The 21,935-nt window shown below is 50.8% G+C and overlaps 2 protein-coding genes across 4 annotated transcripts in view; one reads left to right on the top strand and one right to left on the bottom strand.

Moving 5' to 3' along the window:
• The window catches only part of PFKP (phosphofructokinase, platelet), a 67,140-nt gene extending 55,308 nt beyond the window's left edge, over positions 1-11,832 (top strand). For both annotated transcript variants that reach the window (XM_059663006.1, XM_059663016.1), the window contains 6 exons: positions 5,662-5,826; positions 7,849-7,910; positions 8,275-8,386; positions 9,238-9,337; positions 11,234-11,336; positions 11,441-11,832. In XM_059663006.1, the coding sequence (XP_059518989.1) occupies positions 5,662-5,826; positions 7,849-7,910; positions 8,275-8,386; positions 9,238-9,337; positions 11,234-11,336; positions 11,441-11,585 (687 nt within the window). In that variant the 3' untranslated portion in view covers positions 11,586-11,832. The remainder of the gene's footprint in view (positions 1-5,661; positions 5,827-7,848; positions 7,911-8,274; positions 8,387-9,237; positions 9,338-11,233; positions 11,337-11,440) is intronic.
• Positions 11,833-12,946: 1,114 nt separating this feature from the next.
• The window catches only part of PITRM1 (pitrilysin metallopeptidase 1), a 34,679-nt gene continuing 25,690 nt past the window's right edge, over positions 12,947-21,935 (bottom strand). For both annotated transcript variants that reach the window (XM_059662983.1, XM_059662992.1), the window contains exons 15-26: positions 21,517-21,649; positions 20,177-20,297; positions 20,005-20,081; positions 19,599-19,764; positions 19,166-19,266; positions 17,744-17,864; positions 16,744-16,815; positions 16,112-16,224; positions 14,986-15,111; positions 13,910-14,055; positions 13,434-13,536; positions 12,947-13,355 (exon numbers count right to left, since the gene is read on the bottom strand). In XM_059662983.1, coding sequence (XP_059518966.1) covers positions 13,262-13,355; positions 13,434-13,536; positions 13,910-14,055; positions 14,986-15,111; positions 16,112-16,224; positions 16,744-16,815; positions 17,744-17,864; positions 19,166-19,266; positions 19,599-19,764; positions 20,005-20,081; positions 20,177-20,297; positions 21,517-21,649 — 1,373 coding nt within the window. In that variant the 3' untranslated portion in view covers positions 12,947-13,261. The remainder of the gene's footprint in view (positions 13,356-13,433; positions 13,537-13,909; positions 14,056-14,985; positions 15,112-16,111; positions 16,225-16,743; positions 16,816-17,743; positions 17,865-19,165; positions 19,267-19,598; positions 19,765-20,004; positions 20,082-20,176; positions 20,298-21,516; positions 21,650-21,935) is intronic.

A 21,935-nucleotide genomic window follows, 5' to 3' on the forward strand; every position in this document is an offset into this window, starting at 1 on the left:
GCTCCTCTGCTACAAAGAACCCCCCCCCCCCCAGATTATGAGGAAGTAATACTTACATGTATGTTGTTGAAAATGTGGAACCAGCCGTAGCCGGTTTGGCTCAGAGGATAGAGCGTCAGTCCATGGACTGAAGGGTCCCGGTGTCAATTCCAATCACGGGCACATATCTAGGTTGTAGGCTCGATCCCCGGCCTTGGTGACGGACCAGGCCACCTTTGCCAGGTGAGCCAGGTGGTCTCGGTGGTGCCACGGTTCTGGTTCTGGTTGGTGATCTGGGACGATGGGAAGTCAGAATGCCCCCTCATGGGCCCGCTCAGGGTACCCTGGGGCTGTACGGACCAAGGTATGGGCACAGTGTGTAGAAACTGCTGTTTCTTCCAGAGTTCTGTTTTGCTAAAGCCAAAATGAGGTTGAGTCCTTCTCAGGAGGTTTGAATTCAGGCCCAGAATGCCAAAGGTGCTCAAGGTGAGAAACCCAGAGGGCCTCAGGTTATCAGCTGTTGTGTCTCTGCATATTGAGTCATCGTCCTCACAGCCATTCTCTCTTGCCAGCACTTAGCTCACAGGTGCGTCGCGGGAACCTGCTCTCAGTGTACTTACCCATCAGAAAGGGGCCAGGTGTCCGGGCCAGAGCTGTGGCTTCAGGCTTTCCAATGGGTGCTGTCCACCCCAGAGCCAGACACTGTTCAGCCAGAACACAGTGCCGTGTGCTGAGCTCCGTGCAGCCCCTCAGGCCGCGAAGGCAGCCGCAGACACAGCCCTGCTGACAGCCGGAATTGTGAGGGAAGCGATCCAGGCTTGTTTCCCTATAAATCCACCCAGTCTCTTTTCTCAGAGTAGACAGCTCCAGTGTCAGGGTCACTTCATGCCATTGTCACGTGTCTCCCCTCGGACCCTGAGGCAACACGGGGGGGTGGGGGGTGATGACAGAGCAGCTGTCAGGCAGGTGAGTGACCCCCTCACCTTCCTCTTGGCTCCCTGGACTAAATCCCCGCAGGCCCACCATCCACTCACCCCCAGGCCACAGGTGACTCGTTTCAGAGAACCATGGGACAGCAGGGTCCCGGCCTGCCTCCCACGTGGCCTTCTTGCTGTGCGCACTGGCCGCACGAGGGGGATAAATAGCGACCACACAAAGGGCTGTTGGCCCACACATGTCCACCAAACGCTGGCTGTGTTGGAGCTCCGTGGACGCGGGGATGGTGGACAGTGGACCTATGTAGTAATGAACTGCTTTGTCAACACTGGAGGCAGGTGATCCAAATCTGCATGTCCCCAAGAACAGCTGGCTTTTTCAACATCAGAGCCAAACACTTTCTCCTTGGGGTCCCAGAGCCACCTGGGGCTCGGGCTCCTCCATGCTGCTTGTGTAAGCACTGCAAAGGGCCATGCGGGGGCGGTCCCCCTGCACAGGGCAGAGGACAGGACATGGCCACGTGGTGGCCACCTCACTGATGGGGGTCACTTGCAGAGTTCTAACGGGCAGGGCCTTGCCCCACTCCCTGCGGGAAGTCCCCAGACTGGCCAGGCCCTAATTGGTTTGCCTCCCCTTGGAGATGTCTAGAAAGGCCAGCTGTTCGCCCGCCACTAACCCCAACGCCGCTTCGGCCCTGCTTTGCTGCCTCCTGCTTGCGTCCGTGCTGGGCAGTGAGCACCCTGCCAGGGCCAGAACCCCACACCCCCTGCACTGGTGGTCCCCGTGCCGAGGCCTGTGCCCGGCCCGGTCAGGTTGCCCTGCGCCCGCACAGCACTGGCCGCAGTTCTCTCCCCACTGACACGCACGAGGAGCTGCGCATGGCAGGTGAGGCGCCCGCCGCCTGCCGGCCCCCTCACTGCTGCTTCAGGCTTCCCAGAGCTCAATCACATTCGCGCAGGCACGGGGCAGCCACCAGGAGTTCTGCATCCCCATTTGCATCCTGCCTGCCACCATCAGCAACAGTGTCCCCGGCACAGACCTGAGCCTGGCCTGTGACACTGCCCTGGACTCCTGGTGGAGGTTAGGACAACCCTGGGGCTGCTTCCCGGACGCCCTCCTCCCCGGGAGCACAGCCGCCGGGATGAACTCCAGTGGAAACAGAGGGGAGACCTGGCCAGCCTCCCGAATGAAGGAGCCACATTTATGATCACTCCCTTTTGTTCCATTAGTGGGAGTTCATGTCACACTTTCCATGACAGGGCGGTTTTCCCACCTTCATCTCTGTAGATGCTCTGGCACCCCAGTTCCGTCCCTGGGATGATGCCCCTTCCCGAGCTCCAACCCGCCCGGTGCCCACTCAGTGTCAGGCCCTGGTCATTGTCAGATGTGTGTGGCTGGTGAGTGGGCACAAGGCCTCTGCTGTGGGCGTGGTCCTCCCGCCACAGGGAGAGGAAAGCAGCCAAGCGGGGCCATGACCGTGACCGCCTGGCAGTGAGTGGCACCGGCACCTCCTTCAGACCATCACGTCTCGTGAAAGCCCTGACTCTGTTTCAGGGCCCCGCTGAGTGGCACAGCCCCTCTGAGGCCGAATGGGGATGCGGGGAGAGGACAGGAAGGGCTGGCATTAGGCCCACTCCACGGAGTTTCTTGCTCTCAAACTGATGGGCAGGTCCGAGCTTCTTGCTCCTTTTCTCACAAAGCTGTGGCGGGAGGTGGGCTTGCCCTCTGCCTCCAGCAGGGGCATGGCCTCGATCCCAAGCCTGAGGCTCCAATGGGCCTTGCAGGTGCTGCTTTCAGGTAAGATTCTCTCATAGGCAGACCCTTAGAGCAGCCACTGGCCACCCTTGGAGAAGTCACTGGGTGCTGGTGGCTGCGGGTGCCCCCCTCACGCCTCTGCGGGCACCGTCAGCATCTCCCGCTGCCATCCCACTTCTGCCCTCAGCTGCACCTGCATGTCACCCAGCTTTGCCACCGATGTGCGCTTTGCGGGGGGAACCCTCCTGGCCCTGGCCAGCCTGGTCTGGACCCCAAGTCCAGCCTACGCTCCTCCTCCTGGGAGCCCAAGTCATGGGAGGCCACCTCCTAGCCCGTTAACGGGACAGGACTGACAAATCCACAGAGTCCTTTCTATCTTGCACCATTCCAAGTGCCACTTTATCCTTTCACATTCGACTTGCATTTTTATAAGCCCAGTGTGGCGCAACGTTAGCGGCATTGGACCTGTCACGTGGGGTTTTTCCTCCAGTGGGACGGGACCCAAAGATTTCTCTCGGAGAATCGTCTGTCAGCCGCTGAAGGGGGTCAAGGTTCACCAGAGGCCAGAGGGGCTGGTGGAGCTGGTGGGGCGTCCGGGCCAGGCGGGGGCGTCTGCCCTCCCTGATTCCTTCCTCTCACCCAGAGCCAGCCCCTCCCCACCACGTGCCACCCCCTCACTTGTCAGGACTGCTTTTAGTAACTGAATGAGACTGGCTGGAATACCGTACTATTTTTAGAAGAAAGGAATTTGGACCCTCAGACACAACCAAGGTGATGCAGAGGGAGGAGTTAGGAATGGCGTGCCTAAGGTGCAAGCAGCGGCGGAGGGTGCTGGCCAGCGGCCACTGCTGACCCTGTGGCTCACAGAGAGCGGGGTCTTGGCTCACGGCCGGGGCCACTAGGGCACCTGACCTTTGCGGGTTGGTGCAGAGATGCACATGTTCCTACTGGCCTCACAGGGGAGCCGCTTTGTGGGCATGTTCTTCTGCCAGTCAGTGGCTGTAACCTGCTCCCAGCATCGGGGACAAGGATCTCCGCCTTAGGAGGCCTGCCGGGGGACCCCGTGACTCTCCACCTTAGGGGGGACCTGGGTATCCGCCCATGTGGGCAGCCCTGTTCCATCCCAGCCCCCAGGATTCTTCTGAGACAGACTGTGCAAGGCAGTGTAAGTGCTGGGTGCTGCCTCAGAGCCCAGGCGAGCACCGCGCGAGCACCCTCGGGTTCCGCCCTGGCCCTGGCCCTGGCCCTGCAGCAGGCGGGCCTTCAGGGGCCTGTCTGGTCCATCCCCCACCTGCGTCAGACAAGAATTGCCCTCAATGCTCTCTCCTCCTCCCATCGCAGCTCCTAGAGATTACAAAGCATGTGCTGCCTCTGGAATAATTAGTTCCTGTAATTAATTATTAGGGGAAGGTGAGGTTCCAACCAAGGAACTGACAGCCTAGTTAGGAGTGACAGCAACTGGCCCCGTGTGTGGAAATCAGAATGCTCTCACAGGTGACGCAAAGTACTCACGTGAAAATGTCCGAGTCGATATACTTTTGTGTACAAACCTCCTCTTCTTGCCCCCAAAGATTCATGACACCTGTCTCAGGCCCACCACCCCCCAACCCCCTGTGATTTCCCTGGAGATGCAGGATGGTTTAGTCCAAGGAGTCCGTGCCACAGCCTTCACTGGCTGATGGATGGGTGGGATGCTTTGATTCCAGTCACTGCCAGATATGGATGGAGCCCCAATTGTATCCCAGGCACATGAGCCCAGCCTGTGACCGGTGAGGGAGACAGCCCAGGTCAAATGATTATACAGAAGGTGCAGGAGGTGGGCTGAGGCGGGGTTTGTGGAGAAAGGCATGAATCGGGGGAGCCTGCCTGGGAGCTGTCTCGTCCTGGCGGTCAGGCGGTTTTCCTGAGGGATGACACTCACGTCTGGGTCACGTTGACAAGGCAGGGAGGGGCTAACGCTGGCTCCTTTGCTCCCAGATGACCGAGAGGATTTCACTGGGCTGAGGCCAAGGTGTTGGCAGGCGTGCACCCTCCGTCGGCTCTGAGATAACCTGTTCTGCTCTTCTGGCTCCTAGAGCTGCCCTTGTTGCGAGCGTGGCCTGTGATCCCTTCTCATTTGCGAGGCCTGCAGGCAGCATCTTGCTTCAGTGTGACCTGACCTGCCCCTGGTCAGCCCTCCCTCTGCATACCTGGGGGCCATTATCCAGCCCACCACAGGCAGAGTGTGTGAGGGCCCCGGAGCAGGACAGCGCTGGAGTGGGCTGCCCCGGGGGGTCCGTAGGAAGGCTTTGAAATAATCGAGGAAGAAGGTGATGTGACTCAATGCTGGGGAAGGCAAGGGTTGCATCAGAGGGTTTCATAGACGGAACTGGTTAGAGGCTTGATAGGCTTGAGAAGAGAGGACAGCAGCCTGGTGGCAGCGTGTGGGTTTCTCTGTGTCCTGAAGAGGTTGATGGCTGACATTTCCTTAGGAGACCTGCCATCCGTGTGTCTGGAAGATTCGTGGGGCCTTTGTCTAAGAGCCTCCGTCCATCTCAGTAGAGGTGCCCTGGTGTAGGTTGAGGGTGATCAAACTCAAAGGTAATGCGGGGAGGGGAGGCTTCTATTTATTTATTTTAATTTTTTTATTGATTTTTAAAGAGAGAGGGACAGAGAGAGAAATATTGATGAGAGAGAAACATCATCGATTGGCTGCCTCCTGCACGTCCCCTACCGGGGACCAAGCCCGCAATCGGGGCATGTGCCCTGACTGGGAATTGAACCAGCGACCTTTTGGTTCATGGGTCGACCTCAACCACTGAACCACACTGGCCGGGCTTGGGGAGCCTTTTAGAAGAAAACCAAATAGAACTTCCTAGTGACTGAGGTCAAGACCGAGGCCGGCCGTCTCTGCCCGTGTGGCAGACACTCAGGACCTGCGGACTCTTGGCCGCTCCCGTCCCAGCACCGGCCGGCCACGTGCTGGAATGACCCGTCCTTCTCTGTGTCCAGACGTGCGACCGCATCAAGCAGTCCGCCAGCGGGACTAAGCGCCGCGTGTTCATCATCGAGACCATGGGCGGCTACTGCGGCTACCTGGCTAACATGGGGGCCCTGGCGGCCGGTGCGGACGCTGCCTACATCTTCGAGGAGCCCTTCGACATCCGAGACCTGCAGGTACGTGGTGTGCTTGTCTCCGAGTCCTTCAGTGCTGCCTTTGTTGTTGTTGTTGTTTTTATTTATTTATTTTTTTATTGATTTCAGAGAGGAAGGGAGAGGGAGAGAGAGATAAACATCAATGATGAGAGGGAATCATTGATCGGCTGCCTCCTGTACGCCCCACACTGGGTATCAAGCCCACAACCTAGGCATGTGCCTTGACCAGGAATCAATCCTTGACCAGGAATCAATTCTGGCTCACAGATTGATGCTCAACCACTGAGCCACTCCCCAACCCTGTTGTTTAGATGGGGCGATACACCAGGTCATAGGCACTTACAGCGACCTACCCCCACCCCGTCCCCCCACCCCCTGCCCCAATCCAGGTTGTGTGAGGATGCACTGACTCTGTGCGAGAGCTCTATGGGCAGTGACAGCGTGAGCTCATGGGTCAGGCGGCTTCCACTCACTCACGATTGCGCAGTTCCCTCCACTGAGCAGCCACTGTTTCTGTAGCCATTTGACAAGGGCAGCTAGTGCTTCCCAGGATGAGCACTGGGCTCCCGAGGCTTCCGGTGCCTGTGTTCCAAGTGTGGGAAGGTCGCAGTGGTTAACCCCCTTCCTGGAGCCCAGTGGCCACAGGACAAGCAGCTCTGTCCACTGAAATGTGGGATTTAATGAGGGAATGCGTGACACCTCCTGCCCTGTGTGGGACACAGCAGTGGACTTAATGCACTTGGGGGGCACTGCCAACTATAAACAAAATGGGAGCCAGACTTACCTCCTGCCCTTCCCTGCAGCTCACTTCCTTGTTTTTTTCATGAACCGATTTTATTTTAGAGCAGTTTTCGGTTCGCATTAGAGATTTCCCATATATACACAGGGCAGCCTGCTCACCCAGCACCCCTGCCAGAGTAGGACTGATGATGGAGTCGAGAGACCCACACTGACATGCCATCAGCACCCCACAGTCCCAGTAGGGTTGTCATGAGGGCTCACTCGGGTGTCCCTGCTGCTTTTAAATGGTCACATCACGATGGCTATTCTTCCAAATGGATATGGGTCTCCCAGGGCTCCCAGCTTTCAGTGGAGGCTAGTGGGGCAAGCACAAGTTAGTTTGGTCGCTCAGCCCAGGCATGGGTTGAAGGTCAGCCTGTTCAGGACAGACATTGATCAGTAAACACAACTGAAATACACAAAAGCACAAATAAAACAACTTTGTAAAAGCTATGATTTTGTTACTTTTGTACCGAATAAATCAAGTAGAGAGATACTTGATGTTTTTACTTATCTGTGATTTTTTTTTTAAATCTTGACCTATGAATTTCTCTTCAACATTGAATTAAACATTTATACTTCACACACCTGCCTAAAGATAGTGCCTCACCATCCCGTGCCATCGCTCTCGGCATGAAGTAGGTGCTAACAAATGTAGTGATGAATGGGATTTGCTTGTATGTATATATCTCATTTTTTGCATATTTTTCTCTCTCAAGATACAGTATTCCTTTCCTTAGGGAATTTGTGCACAAGTTTGAGTCTAGAAAAATTTCTCTTGGCCTGGAAATGCTCGCTAGGCAACCATATGTATGAGATTCTATATAAAGTGAGGTGACAGATATTTTCCCCCAAGATAAAAAATATTGTCATGAAAATAGGTAAGAAGCAATAAAATAAATTTATAAGCTTAGGCAAGGACACAGAATATACAGATTAAGGTTTTAGGATGGAAACCTATTTTGGAAAGTGTTTCCCATGGAAGCTGAGCTCTACCCCCTACATATGCCCAATAACATGACCTTGTTTGTAATCTTTACCGCAGGGCTTGTCACTAACTGATGTATTTTCCGAGATCAGACGAGATCGGGCATGTTCAGGGTGGTATGGCCGTAGACTACCTGATGTATTTTCTGTTGTGCTCGCCACCAAAATGTCAGCTCAGAGCAGTTGCTACGTTCAGCAGTTAGGGTTGCACGGTGCCTGGCACACAGTAGGTGCTTAGTATGTTTCCCATGTGACTAACGTAGCACTCTTTCCCAGTCCAATGTGGAGCACCTGACAGAGAAGATGAAGACCTGCATTCAGAGGGGCCTTGTGATCAGGTAACAGATCTCAGTTCTCATCTAAGACCTGGCTTCTCAGAAATCACCCACTTTGCGATCTAAAATGGGTGGGTGGGTGGGGGGGGCGGGCCTGCTTCTCCACCACCATCCTGGGTCCTGCTGGGAGGGTGCAGCGGAGATGCTGGGCTTGTGCGAAAAACTTGCATATACTCAAATGAGTGGAGGGTAATCTTTAAAAATTCATTTTTGCTTTGTAATTACTTAAACTACACCGCTGATATTTATAAAGAGAAGAAAATGTGTGCAGTCGTGCACGGGATCAGGACTGAGGCGGCTGTAACATCCTCTCAGTGCCCACGGGGCAGGTGCCCCCCCAGCCCTGAGCCCGTGCTTCCTGTTTCAGAAATGAGAACTGCAATGAGAACTACACCACCGACTTCATCTACCAGCTCTACTCAGAGGAGGGCAAAGGGGTGTTCGACTGTAGGAAGAACGTGCTGGGCCACATGCAGCAGGTAGGGCCAGCACCCCATCCCTCACGAGTGGCCCCAGTCCCGCAAAACAGAAAGGGGAGCTGTTAGTCATGTGACTTCCTTTTAGATGGATGATTAAAAACATCTGAACTATGTTCCAGTTCCAGTTAGAAGTCATACCAGATATCACCAGCTTTAGGAATTCCGTTTCATATAGGAATATCAATTAACTGGAAAACCTTATTCAAAGTATCTCATTCAATATTGGGCAAAAATAAGCATCCAAATAGGAACATCAGACTAGTGATACTTATTTGAGATTTGCACGGAATCAGAGCGAGGTGGAAAGAACCCGGGGCGCGCTCTGTAAGTGCCCCGGATGACAAGCAGGGTGGGTTGGAAGCACAGGCCCCGCCTCCGGACCGCACGCCTGTCTTGTCCCATCACCATTGACCCCTCCTGTGTCCTAGGAACTTCTAACTTTGGGCCCATTGTTCACATCCGTGGGTCCCCGAATCTCCTGAATCTATGACGCAATGCTAGGCAGGTGTGTATTTTGTGAAAGGAAACTGGGACCCCCTTCCCCATCCCAAAATAAGGTTAAGGAATCCTGAAAGAATATTGAAAATGATGCCGACCCGAAGGTGACGAAAGCGCTGTGGTACTTGCCTCACAGGCTCAGCCTCCTGGGCAGCAGTCATGGGCTTGCTTTTGTCTGGTCCCAACTATGCACAAGGAGGTAAAATTTAACAAAACAAACCTTCAAAGCCCGTGTTTACAAACGTGATGTGAACTTTGTTGAATAGTAATTTATTTTATTTCTACTTCATTTTTTAAAGTAAACAGCCAGGAAGGTGTGGTTGTTTAATTAACATGTAACTAACCACCCACAGGGAGGAGCGCCTTCCCCATTTGACAGAAACTTTGGAACCAAAATCTCCGCCCGGGCCATGCAGTGGATCACGGGGCGGCTGAAGGAGGCGCAAGGAAAAGGTGCCGAGTGGCGGGGTGGCCTGTGCACATGACGCTTTCACTCTTACCAGACTCCATGGTTGCTAGATACGACATTCAAGGTTATGATTAGGTGTAAATGTGATGGATACGAAATGCTTTATTCCCGCTGGTTAGAGATGGGAGGCATCGGTCATCAGTGACACTCTTCTTAGTAAAATTGCTGTTCACATGTGGGCTCCTCTGCCAGAGCCTACGATGTGATCTCTCCTCGTTTTCTCCCTTTGCCACCTGGACCACTTTGGACTGGCCCTGAAGATACTTTCAGATTTTCTCCTTGACTCATTCACGACTCCTTTTTAGAGCAGGCAAGGAAGGAGCAGAGGTATCCAGACTGTTTTCCCGTCCACCTAAGTGTGTGCTGCTCGCTTACTCCACCCTCCCCGCCCCTCAGCACAACCTCGGATGTGTAACCATCCGGCCACTTCCTTCAGAGTTCACTGTCCGATCAAACCTTCCAGGGTGTTATTAGTCCCACTTTGAGTAGGGAATGCCTTCAATACTTTGGACTACAAATTCTTAGTAACATTTAACTGAAGTCATTCATTCTTCCTGCTATTTATTGCTTGCTCTTGGATACTCTGTTCACTACATACTTTTCAATCATGAAAGGATCTTACACACTTTTGCATCACATGGCATGGTCATTTAAGTCTTAAATGCGTTTCCTAGTGTTAAGCCCACTTTGCCTTCCTGGGGAACAACCCCCCAACCCCAGCTGGTCTGGGTTTTTGCTTCGGCCATTTCCTGCTCATCCTGTCCATCAGGTGCTAGGTCGGGCTTGTCCTAACTTTCTCAGTCGGGGGTTCCTCCCAGAAATAATTTGTAAGATGTTTTCATTTTTCGATGTTAATAAACTCCAGACGCCTCCATCAAAGCTTCTGTCGCTTTCTCTGTAGGGCAGGGGAGGCTGACCTGCTCAATTTCTTTACTGTTTATAGAACTGTGTTTCTTTTTTGGTTGCTCATTTTTATCGGTCTTTTTTTTCATGTTTGTTTCTTGCATCCCTTTTGTAAGTTACGTTCTCTAGGAACTTTTCAAGTTCATCTAAATTTTCAAAAACTTTGCCATGAAGATTTCATCATGTCTTCTTTTGTTTTTGATGCTTGTAGCCCTTCTGGTCCCATCACTGCAGGATTAGTTATTGTGCTGGTACCTGTAAGTCCCACCCCTCCGTTTTCTTGACCAATATTCCCAGATCTGTGTGTTTTAAGTGCATTTCCAGTGTTTGACTTATGCAAACACAGCGATGTAAAGTTTCAAACTAAATTCAGTCTTCAAAGAACTGGCTTTGATTTTTTTTTTCTACTAATGTTTTTTACATTAACTTCTACTTTTATATTTCATCCCATAAAAATAAACCTGGATTTATTTTCTTCTTTTCACTGTCATCTAAGGAAGCTTACCTCACTAATTCCCAGCCGCTCACAGTACGTGCAGTCATGAGTGTACTTTCTTACTAGCATGGACCTGAACTCCTGCTGCAGTTTAAGCCAATCTTCCCAGCCCAGTACTTGGTGAGCTATGCATTCACCCCTTACTCCCCAGGGGGTGTCTCACTGCCAAGCACAGCGAACAGCTCATCTCAGGGCTAATGTGGAGCGAGGGTGCCCCATCATCTCTGCCTCTTTCCCCGAATCTTAACGGGGACTCACAGGGTGTTCTCTGCCCACCTCGTCACAGCCGCAGGGATCCTGGGAGGCTGGCTTCTGCCCAGGGAGGATGTGAGAAGTCCCAATTCTTCAATCTCCTCACAGGATTCTGCTCCCTCCCGTCAGCAAACCTTCTCTGGCCACTTTGCTGGCCTCACTGGCCATTTCACCTGACCTTCCCACACAACCAAGCAGCCATTCTCAGGTCCCTTTCTGTCCTTTATAGGAAGAAAGTTTGTAAACGATGATTCCGTCTGTGTGCTGGGAATCTGCCAAAGAAACCTTCTTTTCCAGCCCGTGGCAGAGCTGAAGGAGAAGACGGACTTTGAGTAAGTTAACCTCACTGCAGGCAGAAGGAATGGGGACAAGAGTCAAGGACAGCGGGACGCCGCTGTCACAGTCCCTGTCCTCACCCCGCCCCTCTCATCCGCAGGCACAGAATTCCCAAAGAGCAGTGGTGGCTGAAGCTGCGGCCCCTCATGAAGATCCTGGCCAAGTACAAGGCCAGCTATGAGGTCTCTGACATGAGCCAGTTGGAGCACGTCCACACCGGCCCCGAGGAGCCTGCAGCCATCTAGGCGCCACTGCCCGCCAGCGATTCCTCGGACTTCCTGTTTACCGCCCATTTTTGTAACACGTATGTTATTTATCAGCACTTTATGTGAGTACTGTGGACGTTAATCCCCAATCACACAGCACCGCCCTGTACCCTGCACATCCCCATTGGATCCTAAGCCTCCAGGTAGTTGTCTGCTGTGTCACACACTGTCTCCTGCTTTACCATGTGCATTCCCAGTGGAATTAAACATTTGGCTAAAACTCAGACCACGGTACTAAGTGCCTTCCATTTTTTTCAGTAGGCATTTAAACCTCAGGATCTGGGGGCAGCTACCAGGTTCGCAGGCAGTTTCCTGGGCAGGTGCTAGTCATGTATTTTTATAGGGATCAGTGAATTGGGCTGCACGAAGCAGTCACAAAGGGAAAGGCAATGCTGTGACACACAGACCTGGGACATGGCAGGTGTGCAGAGAAGGCCCAGACCAGGACCCCAGGGGAGGTGACCAACTCCAGCCACACGGGCTCCTTTAAAAACACCATGAACACGTGCGGCGGGAAGGTGAGCTTCCACACTCGACCTCAGTCCTCGCTGTGCACTGAGGAGGGTAAGACATGTCACCTAGTGTCTGGAGGGAAAAGCATTTCTGCCTCTTCTCCAGCCTCTGCTCTCGTCTGGGGTGAGAGGAACCAGTCTGTCCACCAGCCGTGGGGGAAGGAGTCGTGCACAGCAGAGAAGGCGGATGATGAGAAATACGGGAAGACCACGCAGAAGAGCCAGTGTCCCAATAAAGCGAGTCACACAAATTCTGGGCTTCCCAGTGCACGTAAATGTTTACACTACACTGTAGTCTACTAGGTGTGCGAGAGCAGTATGTCTAACTAAATGTACAGACCTTAACTAAAAAATACTTGATTGCTTAAAAATGCTAAGGATCATTCAAGCCTGCTGGAAAGGGTGTGAACAGCCCTACTGGGCGCAGTGGCCACTGAACTCGTCTGTGGAACGCGCAGCGCAGCACCTGCGCAACACAGAAAGCGCTCTGCCAGTGGCCGAGTTTAGGACGTAGGATAAAATGAGTTCACTTTCTGTCTGAAAAAAGTAAAGTGAGCAACAGATGAGACAGAGCCCTTCAGTAAAGACAAAATGGGAACAAGTTAATGCTTATTAACACCAAACACACCAGTTCTCAAAAGGGATCCCATCAGGCTGCCTTGCTGAGGGTGTGTCTGTCCAGAATTTCCCCCAGGTCCTTGGTGTGACCACATTTTTTTATAAACGGTGTTGGCATACCTTTGTTCACTTATTCATTTCACTCATGTTTTTATTAGAGGTCCTAAGAACTACTTAGCAAAATGTCATTTAAAATGACTAAAGCACAGGTAGGTCAGAGTTGCCTTTTATTTTAAGTATTTAAATAAATGTTCTATCATTATCAGAAAGTCTTACAACAGTTGTGCATCTCTGGCATTTAATACATGATTATTTCCATTTCTTCATGATCACCCACTTCTTTAAGATAGAAGAGTTTGGGGATGACCTGACAGGCAAGTACATACATACCTTTGGCAACATTTTAAGATTAATCAATGAGGAAGATATTTGGGAAAAACCTTCCAAATTAAACTTGGCTCGGCTTGCTCCTCTGGGGCCCGTGAGCCACGTTAGCCACGTCCTGAGCACAGCTGCAGCTCCTTGTCATCTGATGATCCAGGAAGGGTCCTTGGCGATCTTCGTGTTCTCTGGTCCCAGCAGAGCCAGCCCGTGGGTGCTCCTCCCGACACCGAGGTACCTGAAAAGGTGGGGGTCAGGACTGTTTCCACATCAGCCGCCCATAGGTTCACACTTCAGGCCACGTGACCGTACTCACTTGTTGCTCACGTCAATGAGACCTTCGCGGTGGACGGCAAAGAGCTGTTCCCTGTGCGCTTGCTTCAGCTCATCTGAGAGGCCGTATAGGAAGTGGTCCAGCCCTGAAGGAACACAGGTGACTGGGGAAGCTGGCAGGGACAGCCTGCGGCGGCTGACCGTTCCACAGACCCTGCTCCTAGGTGGCTGACCCTGACCCAGGCCCCTTTGGGGAAGAGGATGGAGATGAGTATGGGCCGAGTCAGGATGGTCTCTGCCCCTGCCCAGGGCACTGGCAGTCACTGAAGCTCTGAGATGGTGAAATGCGACGCCTTTCAAGCAGCCAACCAAGATGCTCATTCTCAAGGTGGACACTGGTGTGTCACAAAGGCGGCGGCAGCGGGAGGTGAGGTGAGATGGGTACACATCTCGGGATTCAGCCTGGAGCTGTCTGGTCGCACCATCCATCCAGGTGCTTGTGTTTTCTACTCCACGTACCTTTGTCCGAAGGAGCCACAGGAGCGTCCACAGCAGAGAACACGGAGAGCTTGGCCTCGTCAATGTCCTGCTGTGAGAACTTCCCAGACTTGGCCCAGTCCACAGCCTTCGCAAAAGACTGGAGTGTTTCTGTGGAACGTGGATCCCTGGGAGAGCCGAAGAGTTAGTTACTCACGTTTACCACAAAAAAATAAGCAATAATCACATGCTGACTTCACAGCTTCAACACTTTATAGCTATTAACTTTATGCTTAGTCCAAAAATCAACACTCTGGAAATTTAAACCTGGCCCCAGGCCATCTGACCCTCTCCCTGCCCTTGAAGATGGGGTTTGTTCACCCAGCCTCACACCAGGTTATTAAATGCACCCACTGCGACTTCCCTGGGAGGAAACGTCGGACTGAATGAAAGACTCATGGAGAAATGCTAAGAAAGGTTCAATGAAAACGCTCCTTTCCAAAGGACACACTCAGAATAGTTGAATAATCACCCAATCTGGGCCAATCCTGGAGCCCCGGCACCGTCTCAGTGGAAAGGGCTGCAGAGGCCTTTGCCCAATACTGCGGACCACAGGGGCCAGGAGACAGGGGCCTTAGGTGGTGGTTTCTGTGCTGCAGCTCCCAGCCCGGCCACTAGGAAATGTTCAAAAGTTGCAGCAGTTGGGGGTAAAGAGTAGTGCCTCAGAGGCACAAAGAGTCCTTTCCCTAGAATATTAGGATGCGTGTCTTCAGGCAGAGAAAGTTAAATGGGCAAAAGCAGTCAGTGGAGCCAGGAGCCCAGCCTCTACAATTCCATCAGCCAGAACACTGCTCAGGTCACCTTCTACTGAAATATGCTTGTCGCCAAAGTGCCAGGATTCACTTAAGGCACAAAGTTTCTTGTTCCTTCCTGCTGTCCCTAAAACCGAAAGGACAGTGCTGGGTGTGGTTAAGTGCCGAAGAGGTGGGGAAAGTGGGAACAATTGTTTCTCACGCTTACCCCACTGTCTGAGGTATGATATTGATGATTTTAAGCCAGTGACTGTCAGTGACATGACACTGTGTCCACATGTATGAGATGGTCAGAGAAAAGCTCACCTATATGAATAAAAGGTGAATATTCCATTATGACTGAGTTTAGCGCCTCCACCGTAGGCACCACCTTTTTCTCGAATTTCTGTGTGCAAGAATTTTGCAGTCATCAAACGTGCCAGGATCTTCAGACTGAAATAAATGATTAAGAATGCAAATTAAAAACATGGCTGGCAAGGAAGTAATTTTTAAAAATGTCAAGTGTATAATTAGGTGAAGACAATAATAAAGCAGTGGCTTAAATGACGGGTAGGAGTGGACACACCTTCCCACACACTTCCAGCTCCCTCTTAACCTCTTCCCACCAACAGGGAGCATGTTAAAGCTGCAGCCACAACTCGGACCCCCACATCAGTGTGAGTGTGTGCATGTGCACATGGAAGGCTCTTGACTAACTTTCCACAGGCATCTTCCCTAGGGCTTCCCTTGGTTGGAGCGTGCGTTTTCTGTGTTCCCACTAACTTCCATTATGAATGCTAACAGCTGATGCCCTGGAAGGAAAAGGATGGTCTGGAAAGCACCTTCCCAGGGCACAGTGAGCAGGGCCACACCGTGACTGCCATCCGCATGAGTCCAGGCGGCCCTGCTCTGTGTGAGCACTCGGCCCAGCAGGGGACACAGCCTGGTGAGAAGCTGGAGGGAGAAGCGTGTTCCTAAAGACGGGGCAGGGTGGCTGTGCCGCCCTCATGGGCGGGCTCCACTCTGCCCACAGGGGTTTACCCTCCACATGTTTTTCTTTAGAAACGTCTATTACTTCTATGTTACCCAATGAACACATATTCACTGTTGGAAAATTATAAAATACAAAAAGAGGCAAAAGAGATCAATAATCCCACTACCCACAGGTACCTCTTGTAACACTTTCATTGCCTCACTACATCTTTCTAGTCATCGAAATGCACATTCCCACCCTGATGGCCTAGCATACAGAGCGTGCCCGTTTCCTACAGATACGGAAATAAACGGACAGAAACACTGAGCAATGTGACTCATTTTCTCTGTGCACTTCTGGAGCCGGGGCAGCCGCGTGTTTCTGAGTCTCTTGGACCCGCCACGTTTCCCTCCCAACTCTCCTCTCTGTGGCCACCCCCCCTCCTTGGAGTCATGGTTTCCTTGCCCTCCTCGTTTGTACCTGGCATGGTCAGGGTGCATGTAGGGGGCAGTTCTGACACATTCACCGACATAGTTCACGGGGAATGGAAGCAGGAAGTGTGTCTTCATCTGGCAGGGCGTGAAAGTGGGCTCCTGCGGAGGGAAGGGAAGGCCTGGTCAGGCTGCGTCATGGGGAGTGGCCCATGGGTGCTTCCCGTACAGGTGCCACCTGGACTTCTGAATGTCCTACTTCCTGTGGGCATCACCAGCCATGGTCTCATCTGAGAGCAAGGCACTGACGATCACAACACGCCACACAACCACAATGAAACAGCTCGTTCTACGCCATTTCTGTCGGTCACTGACTGTGCGAGCTTTCCTTTCCTTTCCATTTCTCTCCAGGAACAGTCAGTTGCCCTCTCTGTGATGAGCCAAACCCAATGCCCAGTTGGTGAATTAACACTGACTCGGCAGTCAAGTTAAAATAGAGGCATGGTGATGAGACCATGTGGAGGCACAGAGGTCTTCATGGGCACCAGGACGAGAGACAGGACTCCCTGGTCCTGCGTGCCAGCAGTGAGGGACTGACTGGCAACCTGGAATGGGCCGCCAGCCTATCCAGAGTCGAACTGGGCCGGCTGGTTCTGAAATGACAGGGCTGTGTTCACTTACTGTGATCAGCTTTCTGACGATTTGGCATCCACTAACGTGTGCGCTTCCTCCACATCCGTTAGGCACAGCTTTCTGAAAATGTTTCCAAGAGGAATGAGAAAAATCCTAAACTCACTTCAAATAGCTAAGATGATACATTCCAGAAAACTCATAGAGTGTTAGGGCACATTTGCTTTGGTGTTTTAAACAACGTTTTAACTACATAGATGTCTATGGATTTTCAGATGGTCTGGGAGCTGAGGCACCACACCCCTTCAGCTGGGACTCTGAGAGGCAGGGGGGCAGGTCCATTCGGGGATGAGGGATGCATGGACATAACCAAGGGGAAAGCGAAAGTTCATCCTCTGTAGAATGTGCATATTGTCAGCCTTGTGCGTGAGGAGGGAGGCTTCTCTGCTGACCCAGGTGAGCGAGATTAGAGCCACTCTGGAAGTTAATCACATGCCTAGCGCTTACTAGATGTGATTACTTGCAGCGGTACTCAACCTGTGGGTCACGACCCATTTGGCGATCGAACTATCCTTTCATAGGGGTTGCCTAAGACCATCCTGCATATCAGATATTTACATTATGATTCATAACAGTAGCAACATTACAGTTACGAAGTAGCAACAAAAATAATTTTATGGTTGGGTCACAACATGAGGAACTGTATTTAAAGGGCCAGAAGGTTGAGAACCACTGACCGACAGCCTACCGTGCATTGCTGAGTCGGGGGAAAGCCTCTAGCTGCAGCCAGACCGGCCTCCTCAGGGCACCATTTTTGGCTGTTCTTCCAAGAGCATATCTCAGACCCCAGTGTCCTGCCTCATCAGGAGAGTGTGCCCAAGTGCTCCAGGGACAATAGGAGCACAGGGTCCAAGGCCAAATTAGGGGGTTTGAACTCACTTCTAACTGGGTCAGCCCTGGGCCGCACCCAACCTGGTCTCATCAGCAATGCGGACGCCAGCGCCCGCACACAGGACAGTCTGGCATGCGCCTTCTCTGAGAGGGCTCTCACCTCCACCACGTGCGGGCGCACCGGCTTCCGCTCCTTCTTGCTTCGCCCCACGCTTCTGAGGAAGTCTCCCACTGCCCGTTCCGTCTGAGACAGCTGCTGCGGGGTCGCATTCACTGCACATCTGTTTAAAAAATCACGTATGAACAGGAAACCCTTACTACATCTAGTATAATAACAATAAAAAGGAGATAGTATATTGTTTTTGTATAAAATAATGCTCCAAAATATTAAAAAGAAACAGTAGCCAAATATGGAAATTGTCAATTTACTATATAGTTCCAATAACTATACTTCACCACAATGCTTTCAAGTAATCAGAAAGCCTGTCTTATCTTTCAATAGCTTACAGCTAATACAGTTGTCAAGATGAAAGACAGCGTTTCTGACTTTAAATATTGTTTCCCTGAAGCTGCCAACACCTTCACACTTCACTGTCATAGACTGGAAACTGCAATTCCTGTCTAGAAGGGAAGTCAACAGTTTGCAGGTGTAAAATGCACATTAAAGTAGGAAATTGTAAGTTGCCACCTATTCTCTCAAAAATGTATTTTTATGTAACCCTTCCAAATTCTACAGAATCACAGATAATACTATGAGTTATTGGAACTATATAGTAAATTGACAATCTATTTTTCTTCTTTTGGCCCTGAATCCTAAATTTATTTCAGTTAAATTACACACCATCATAGTAGTTAACTATATTCCAGGCACTATACTGACTGCAATGCATTCTTTTCTTTTTTGCCATAAATCTTCAAAGTATGGTTTTATGGAGGAGGAAACAGAAGGTCCAAGTGGTTAAGCTGCCTAAGGCATTATGGGTACAAGTGTCCGTGCTGGCCCGAAACTGGTAGTCAGTTCTGCCCAGGGCAAGGCCCTCACCAAGCTTAGGCTCCCCTCCTGCCACCCAGATGGTCTGGGGAAACCTGCTGGTGAGTCCAAGAAACTGACGGGGAAGGTCCTGGAACTCTCCATGTAGAGCTACAATCTAACCTAAATCCGTGTCACTGATAACACAACATGTCAATCATTTTTACATTCTGCTCACGCTCACAAACCTGTGGGCTTCAGGCCAACTGTATGTGGACGGCTCTGCTCCTAGGTGTTTTCCTAAACTATCGTGTCATAATTAAACTCACAAGGACTTTGCATTTTTACTCTGGTCTTGAGCAAGCTAACTGCACTGGGTCTCACGGACGGCTCATTTACAGAACACGTGCTGTTTACTTTTAAGAGCAATACGACTAAATATTTGCAGTAAATCCACCTCACAGTTCTTCCCATATGAAATTTCTTAATTAGAACACTGAAGTCTAGAACCAATTCTATAACCTACACCTTCACTTGAAGAGCATCTCCATGCTACACTCAATGAAACTGGATGCATCATTACTATCTTTGCTCAGAACCACAAACCCCTACCTCATATTGTTGCAGTTTAATAAGTGCTTCTTGATGCGCGGGAGCTTTCTCAGGATGGGGCTGATGTCTGTCATTTCTGCGATTCTCTTCATCAACCTCACCTAAGCCAAAGGAATCAGCACATAGAGCAGACACCCCGAGCAGAGCAGGGAGCTACTGGGGCAGAGCAGGGACCAGACACTCCTCCCTAGTCTGGAAACCAGACAGATGCCCCGATAGGGGAACCATCATGCTGTGACTGTGCCAGATGCACCTGCCTGCCTTGGGGAGGGGTGGGAATGGGGGGAAGAGAGAGGAGGGTAATTCCTCATGAAATTTGGTCAGTTAGAGAGTTAGCTTTTCTGAGATATAAATAATTTAGTACCAGGTAATTTTATTAACTCTGCAAGACCTGGCTAACCCGGAATACCCAATGGTCCCCTCTGCATATCACCTGGTCCATCCCATTGAAGGTCTCCTGCAGGTCCCCCGCGGGCGTCAGGGTCCTGCTGGCTCTGATGGATGCATAGAGGTGGCCCGAGTCTGGAACTCCATTGGACAACTCTTGAGCAGTCATCTTAACCAACACTTTGAAGTGTTCTTCTTCCTCAAAGCATGGGCTATGGACAGGAAGAGTATGCTAAGTTTCTGGAGCCCCCTCAGTTCCCATTCAATAGCATGGAGAATGTGTAAGTTTTCAGACAATGTACACATCCTGAGAAATTTTACAAGTCCATAGGAATTACAAGTGGAATTAGGCTCTGAAATCAAGCCACCAGAGAGTAAAACCTCCCTTTAGCACACTTCAGACCAGCCCTATGATACGGCCACAGCATTAACATATCTGCAAATCAAGTTACCTGTTAAATATTTCACTCCACAGGTGCATCATGTCTGGTAGGTTTCTCTCGAGGCAGAAAGATGAAAAAAATACACCCTAAACCAGGAAAGAAAAGAAATTATTTAAAAGAAAAAAATAGACACCAGAGAAACCAACCTTTGAACACCTTGTGACGGAGAAACAAATGCTACCTGCTCGTAGGTGTCCAGGTGGGAGTCGTCAGGGAGCACGTGGGGAGATGCGGTCATCCCACCCGTCTTCAGCTCTATCTGCTGAGCCTGCTCCCTGTAGTCGAGGACTCCACAGCCCAGCCTGTGAACAGCAGGGAGTTCCCTAATCACCAATGTGATCTCGGCCCCATCACCTTGAATTACAAGCTCGGCTCAATCCAAGAACCACGCCTGTACAAACTTCTTACACCTCAAATGTACATGCAGGCTGAGTCGTCAGGGGCCCTCGCCCCAGGAGGAACCGGGTCTCCCGTTCAGGGGTCACTCAGCACTGTCCAGTCCACCAGACACCCGCTATCCAGCACTAACGTAAAATGCTGAGCTGCGCTCCCAGTGCTAGGCTTTCAAATGTTCACTGTGTCTTCCCTACTCTGTTCTTCCAAAACATCCGACAGACTATCTGTTCAAATATTTGGTAGTGTTGGGGGCGAAATTTAAAAACTAAGCCTTTTTGCATTTTTAAGAAAAGCTGAAGTCATCACTACACTGATGTTGCTTTTGGTAGAAACATTCTAACTGCTGTTCCTACTGAGAGAAGTAATGTAAGCCAAGAGACACTGTGAGGTTTTTCTAAAATGACCACAGCCATAAAAGGACAGAGATGGAACCATATTTTTTAAAAGGGCAGGGAACTGTGCAGTCACTCTGCAGTGCATTTAGCTCGTGTGCATACAGGACACAGGGCCCAGCCATTTACTGCGGTGATTTCCCTTTGAAGCCTCTATGTACCTGGATTATAGGAAGGGAACCCAGCTGACAGCTCCCATCACCTCCTGCTCAGCCCGCCCCCCTCAGCCTCCGAGAGCCAGCAGAAGAACAGGGACACAGGACAGACATGCAGCCGTGCTGTGCCCACCTGTGCTCTAAAATCTGCTCAGGCATCTGCTCACCGAGGATGACAGGACCACAAAACCAGCGCAGACAAGGGCATACGGCATGGCGGCTCAAGGACAACCCAGGCCCACATGTCAGACTTAATTATTTACATTTTCTGATGCAAAACCATCATTCTTTTCACAATCTTAAAGAGCTTAGTTGCTGAGGTAGATATTTTGAAAATTTGACTTATACCCAAGGCTTATAAATATTTAGTGTGCTATATTTTAGTAAGGAAATATGATTTTCATAAGAAAAATCTCAACAAATATTGTACCCTTTATACCCTGTAACAATGCTATGGATTATGAAAAACAAATGATTCACTGAAAAGTAGATTACGAATGCATTAAAACAAAACGAACACAGAGAATATCCACCAATGAAATACACAAACGCGTGCTGAGTGTGCAAACGTGTCTTACTTAGTGAGGACGCTGCAGAAGAGCGGCACGTAGGGCCGGAGCTCCTCGGGCAGGGTGTTGAGGCTGGAGAAGGCCCGGAAGTAGACCACGCCATTGGTGGGCTGGGCGCAGTATTGCACAGGGACATCTCCAGCTGGAGAAAGAGGTGTTTAACTTCCAAAGTTTTACCATTACACTTGTAATCATACAGTCATTGTTTAATATTTTTAAAATGGTAGTGCTTTTCAAGGGTGGAGGTTTAACATTTATATCAGCAAAGAAATACTACTCATTTGCTATAATTTAGACAAATTTCCCTATTGTACTTTTATATGGTAAAATTTAAACCGTCTTTAACACTAAAGTGCTCCTTGCTTTTTGAAGAATCAGAAGAGAGAAGCAGTGTGCTTCGGGTCAACAAATGCCTGGCATTCAAGCTG

This window comes from Myotis daubentonii, chromosome 1, assembly GCF_963259705.1.
Source record: "Myotis daubentonii chromosome 1, mMyoDau2.1, whole genome shotgun sequence".
In the NCBI taxonomy this organism is placed as follows: domain Eukaryota; kingdom Metazoa; phylum Chordata; class Mammalia; order Chiroptera; family Vespertilionidae; genus Myotis; species Myotis daubentonii.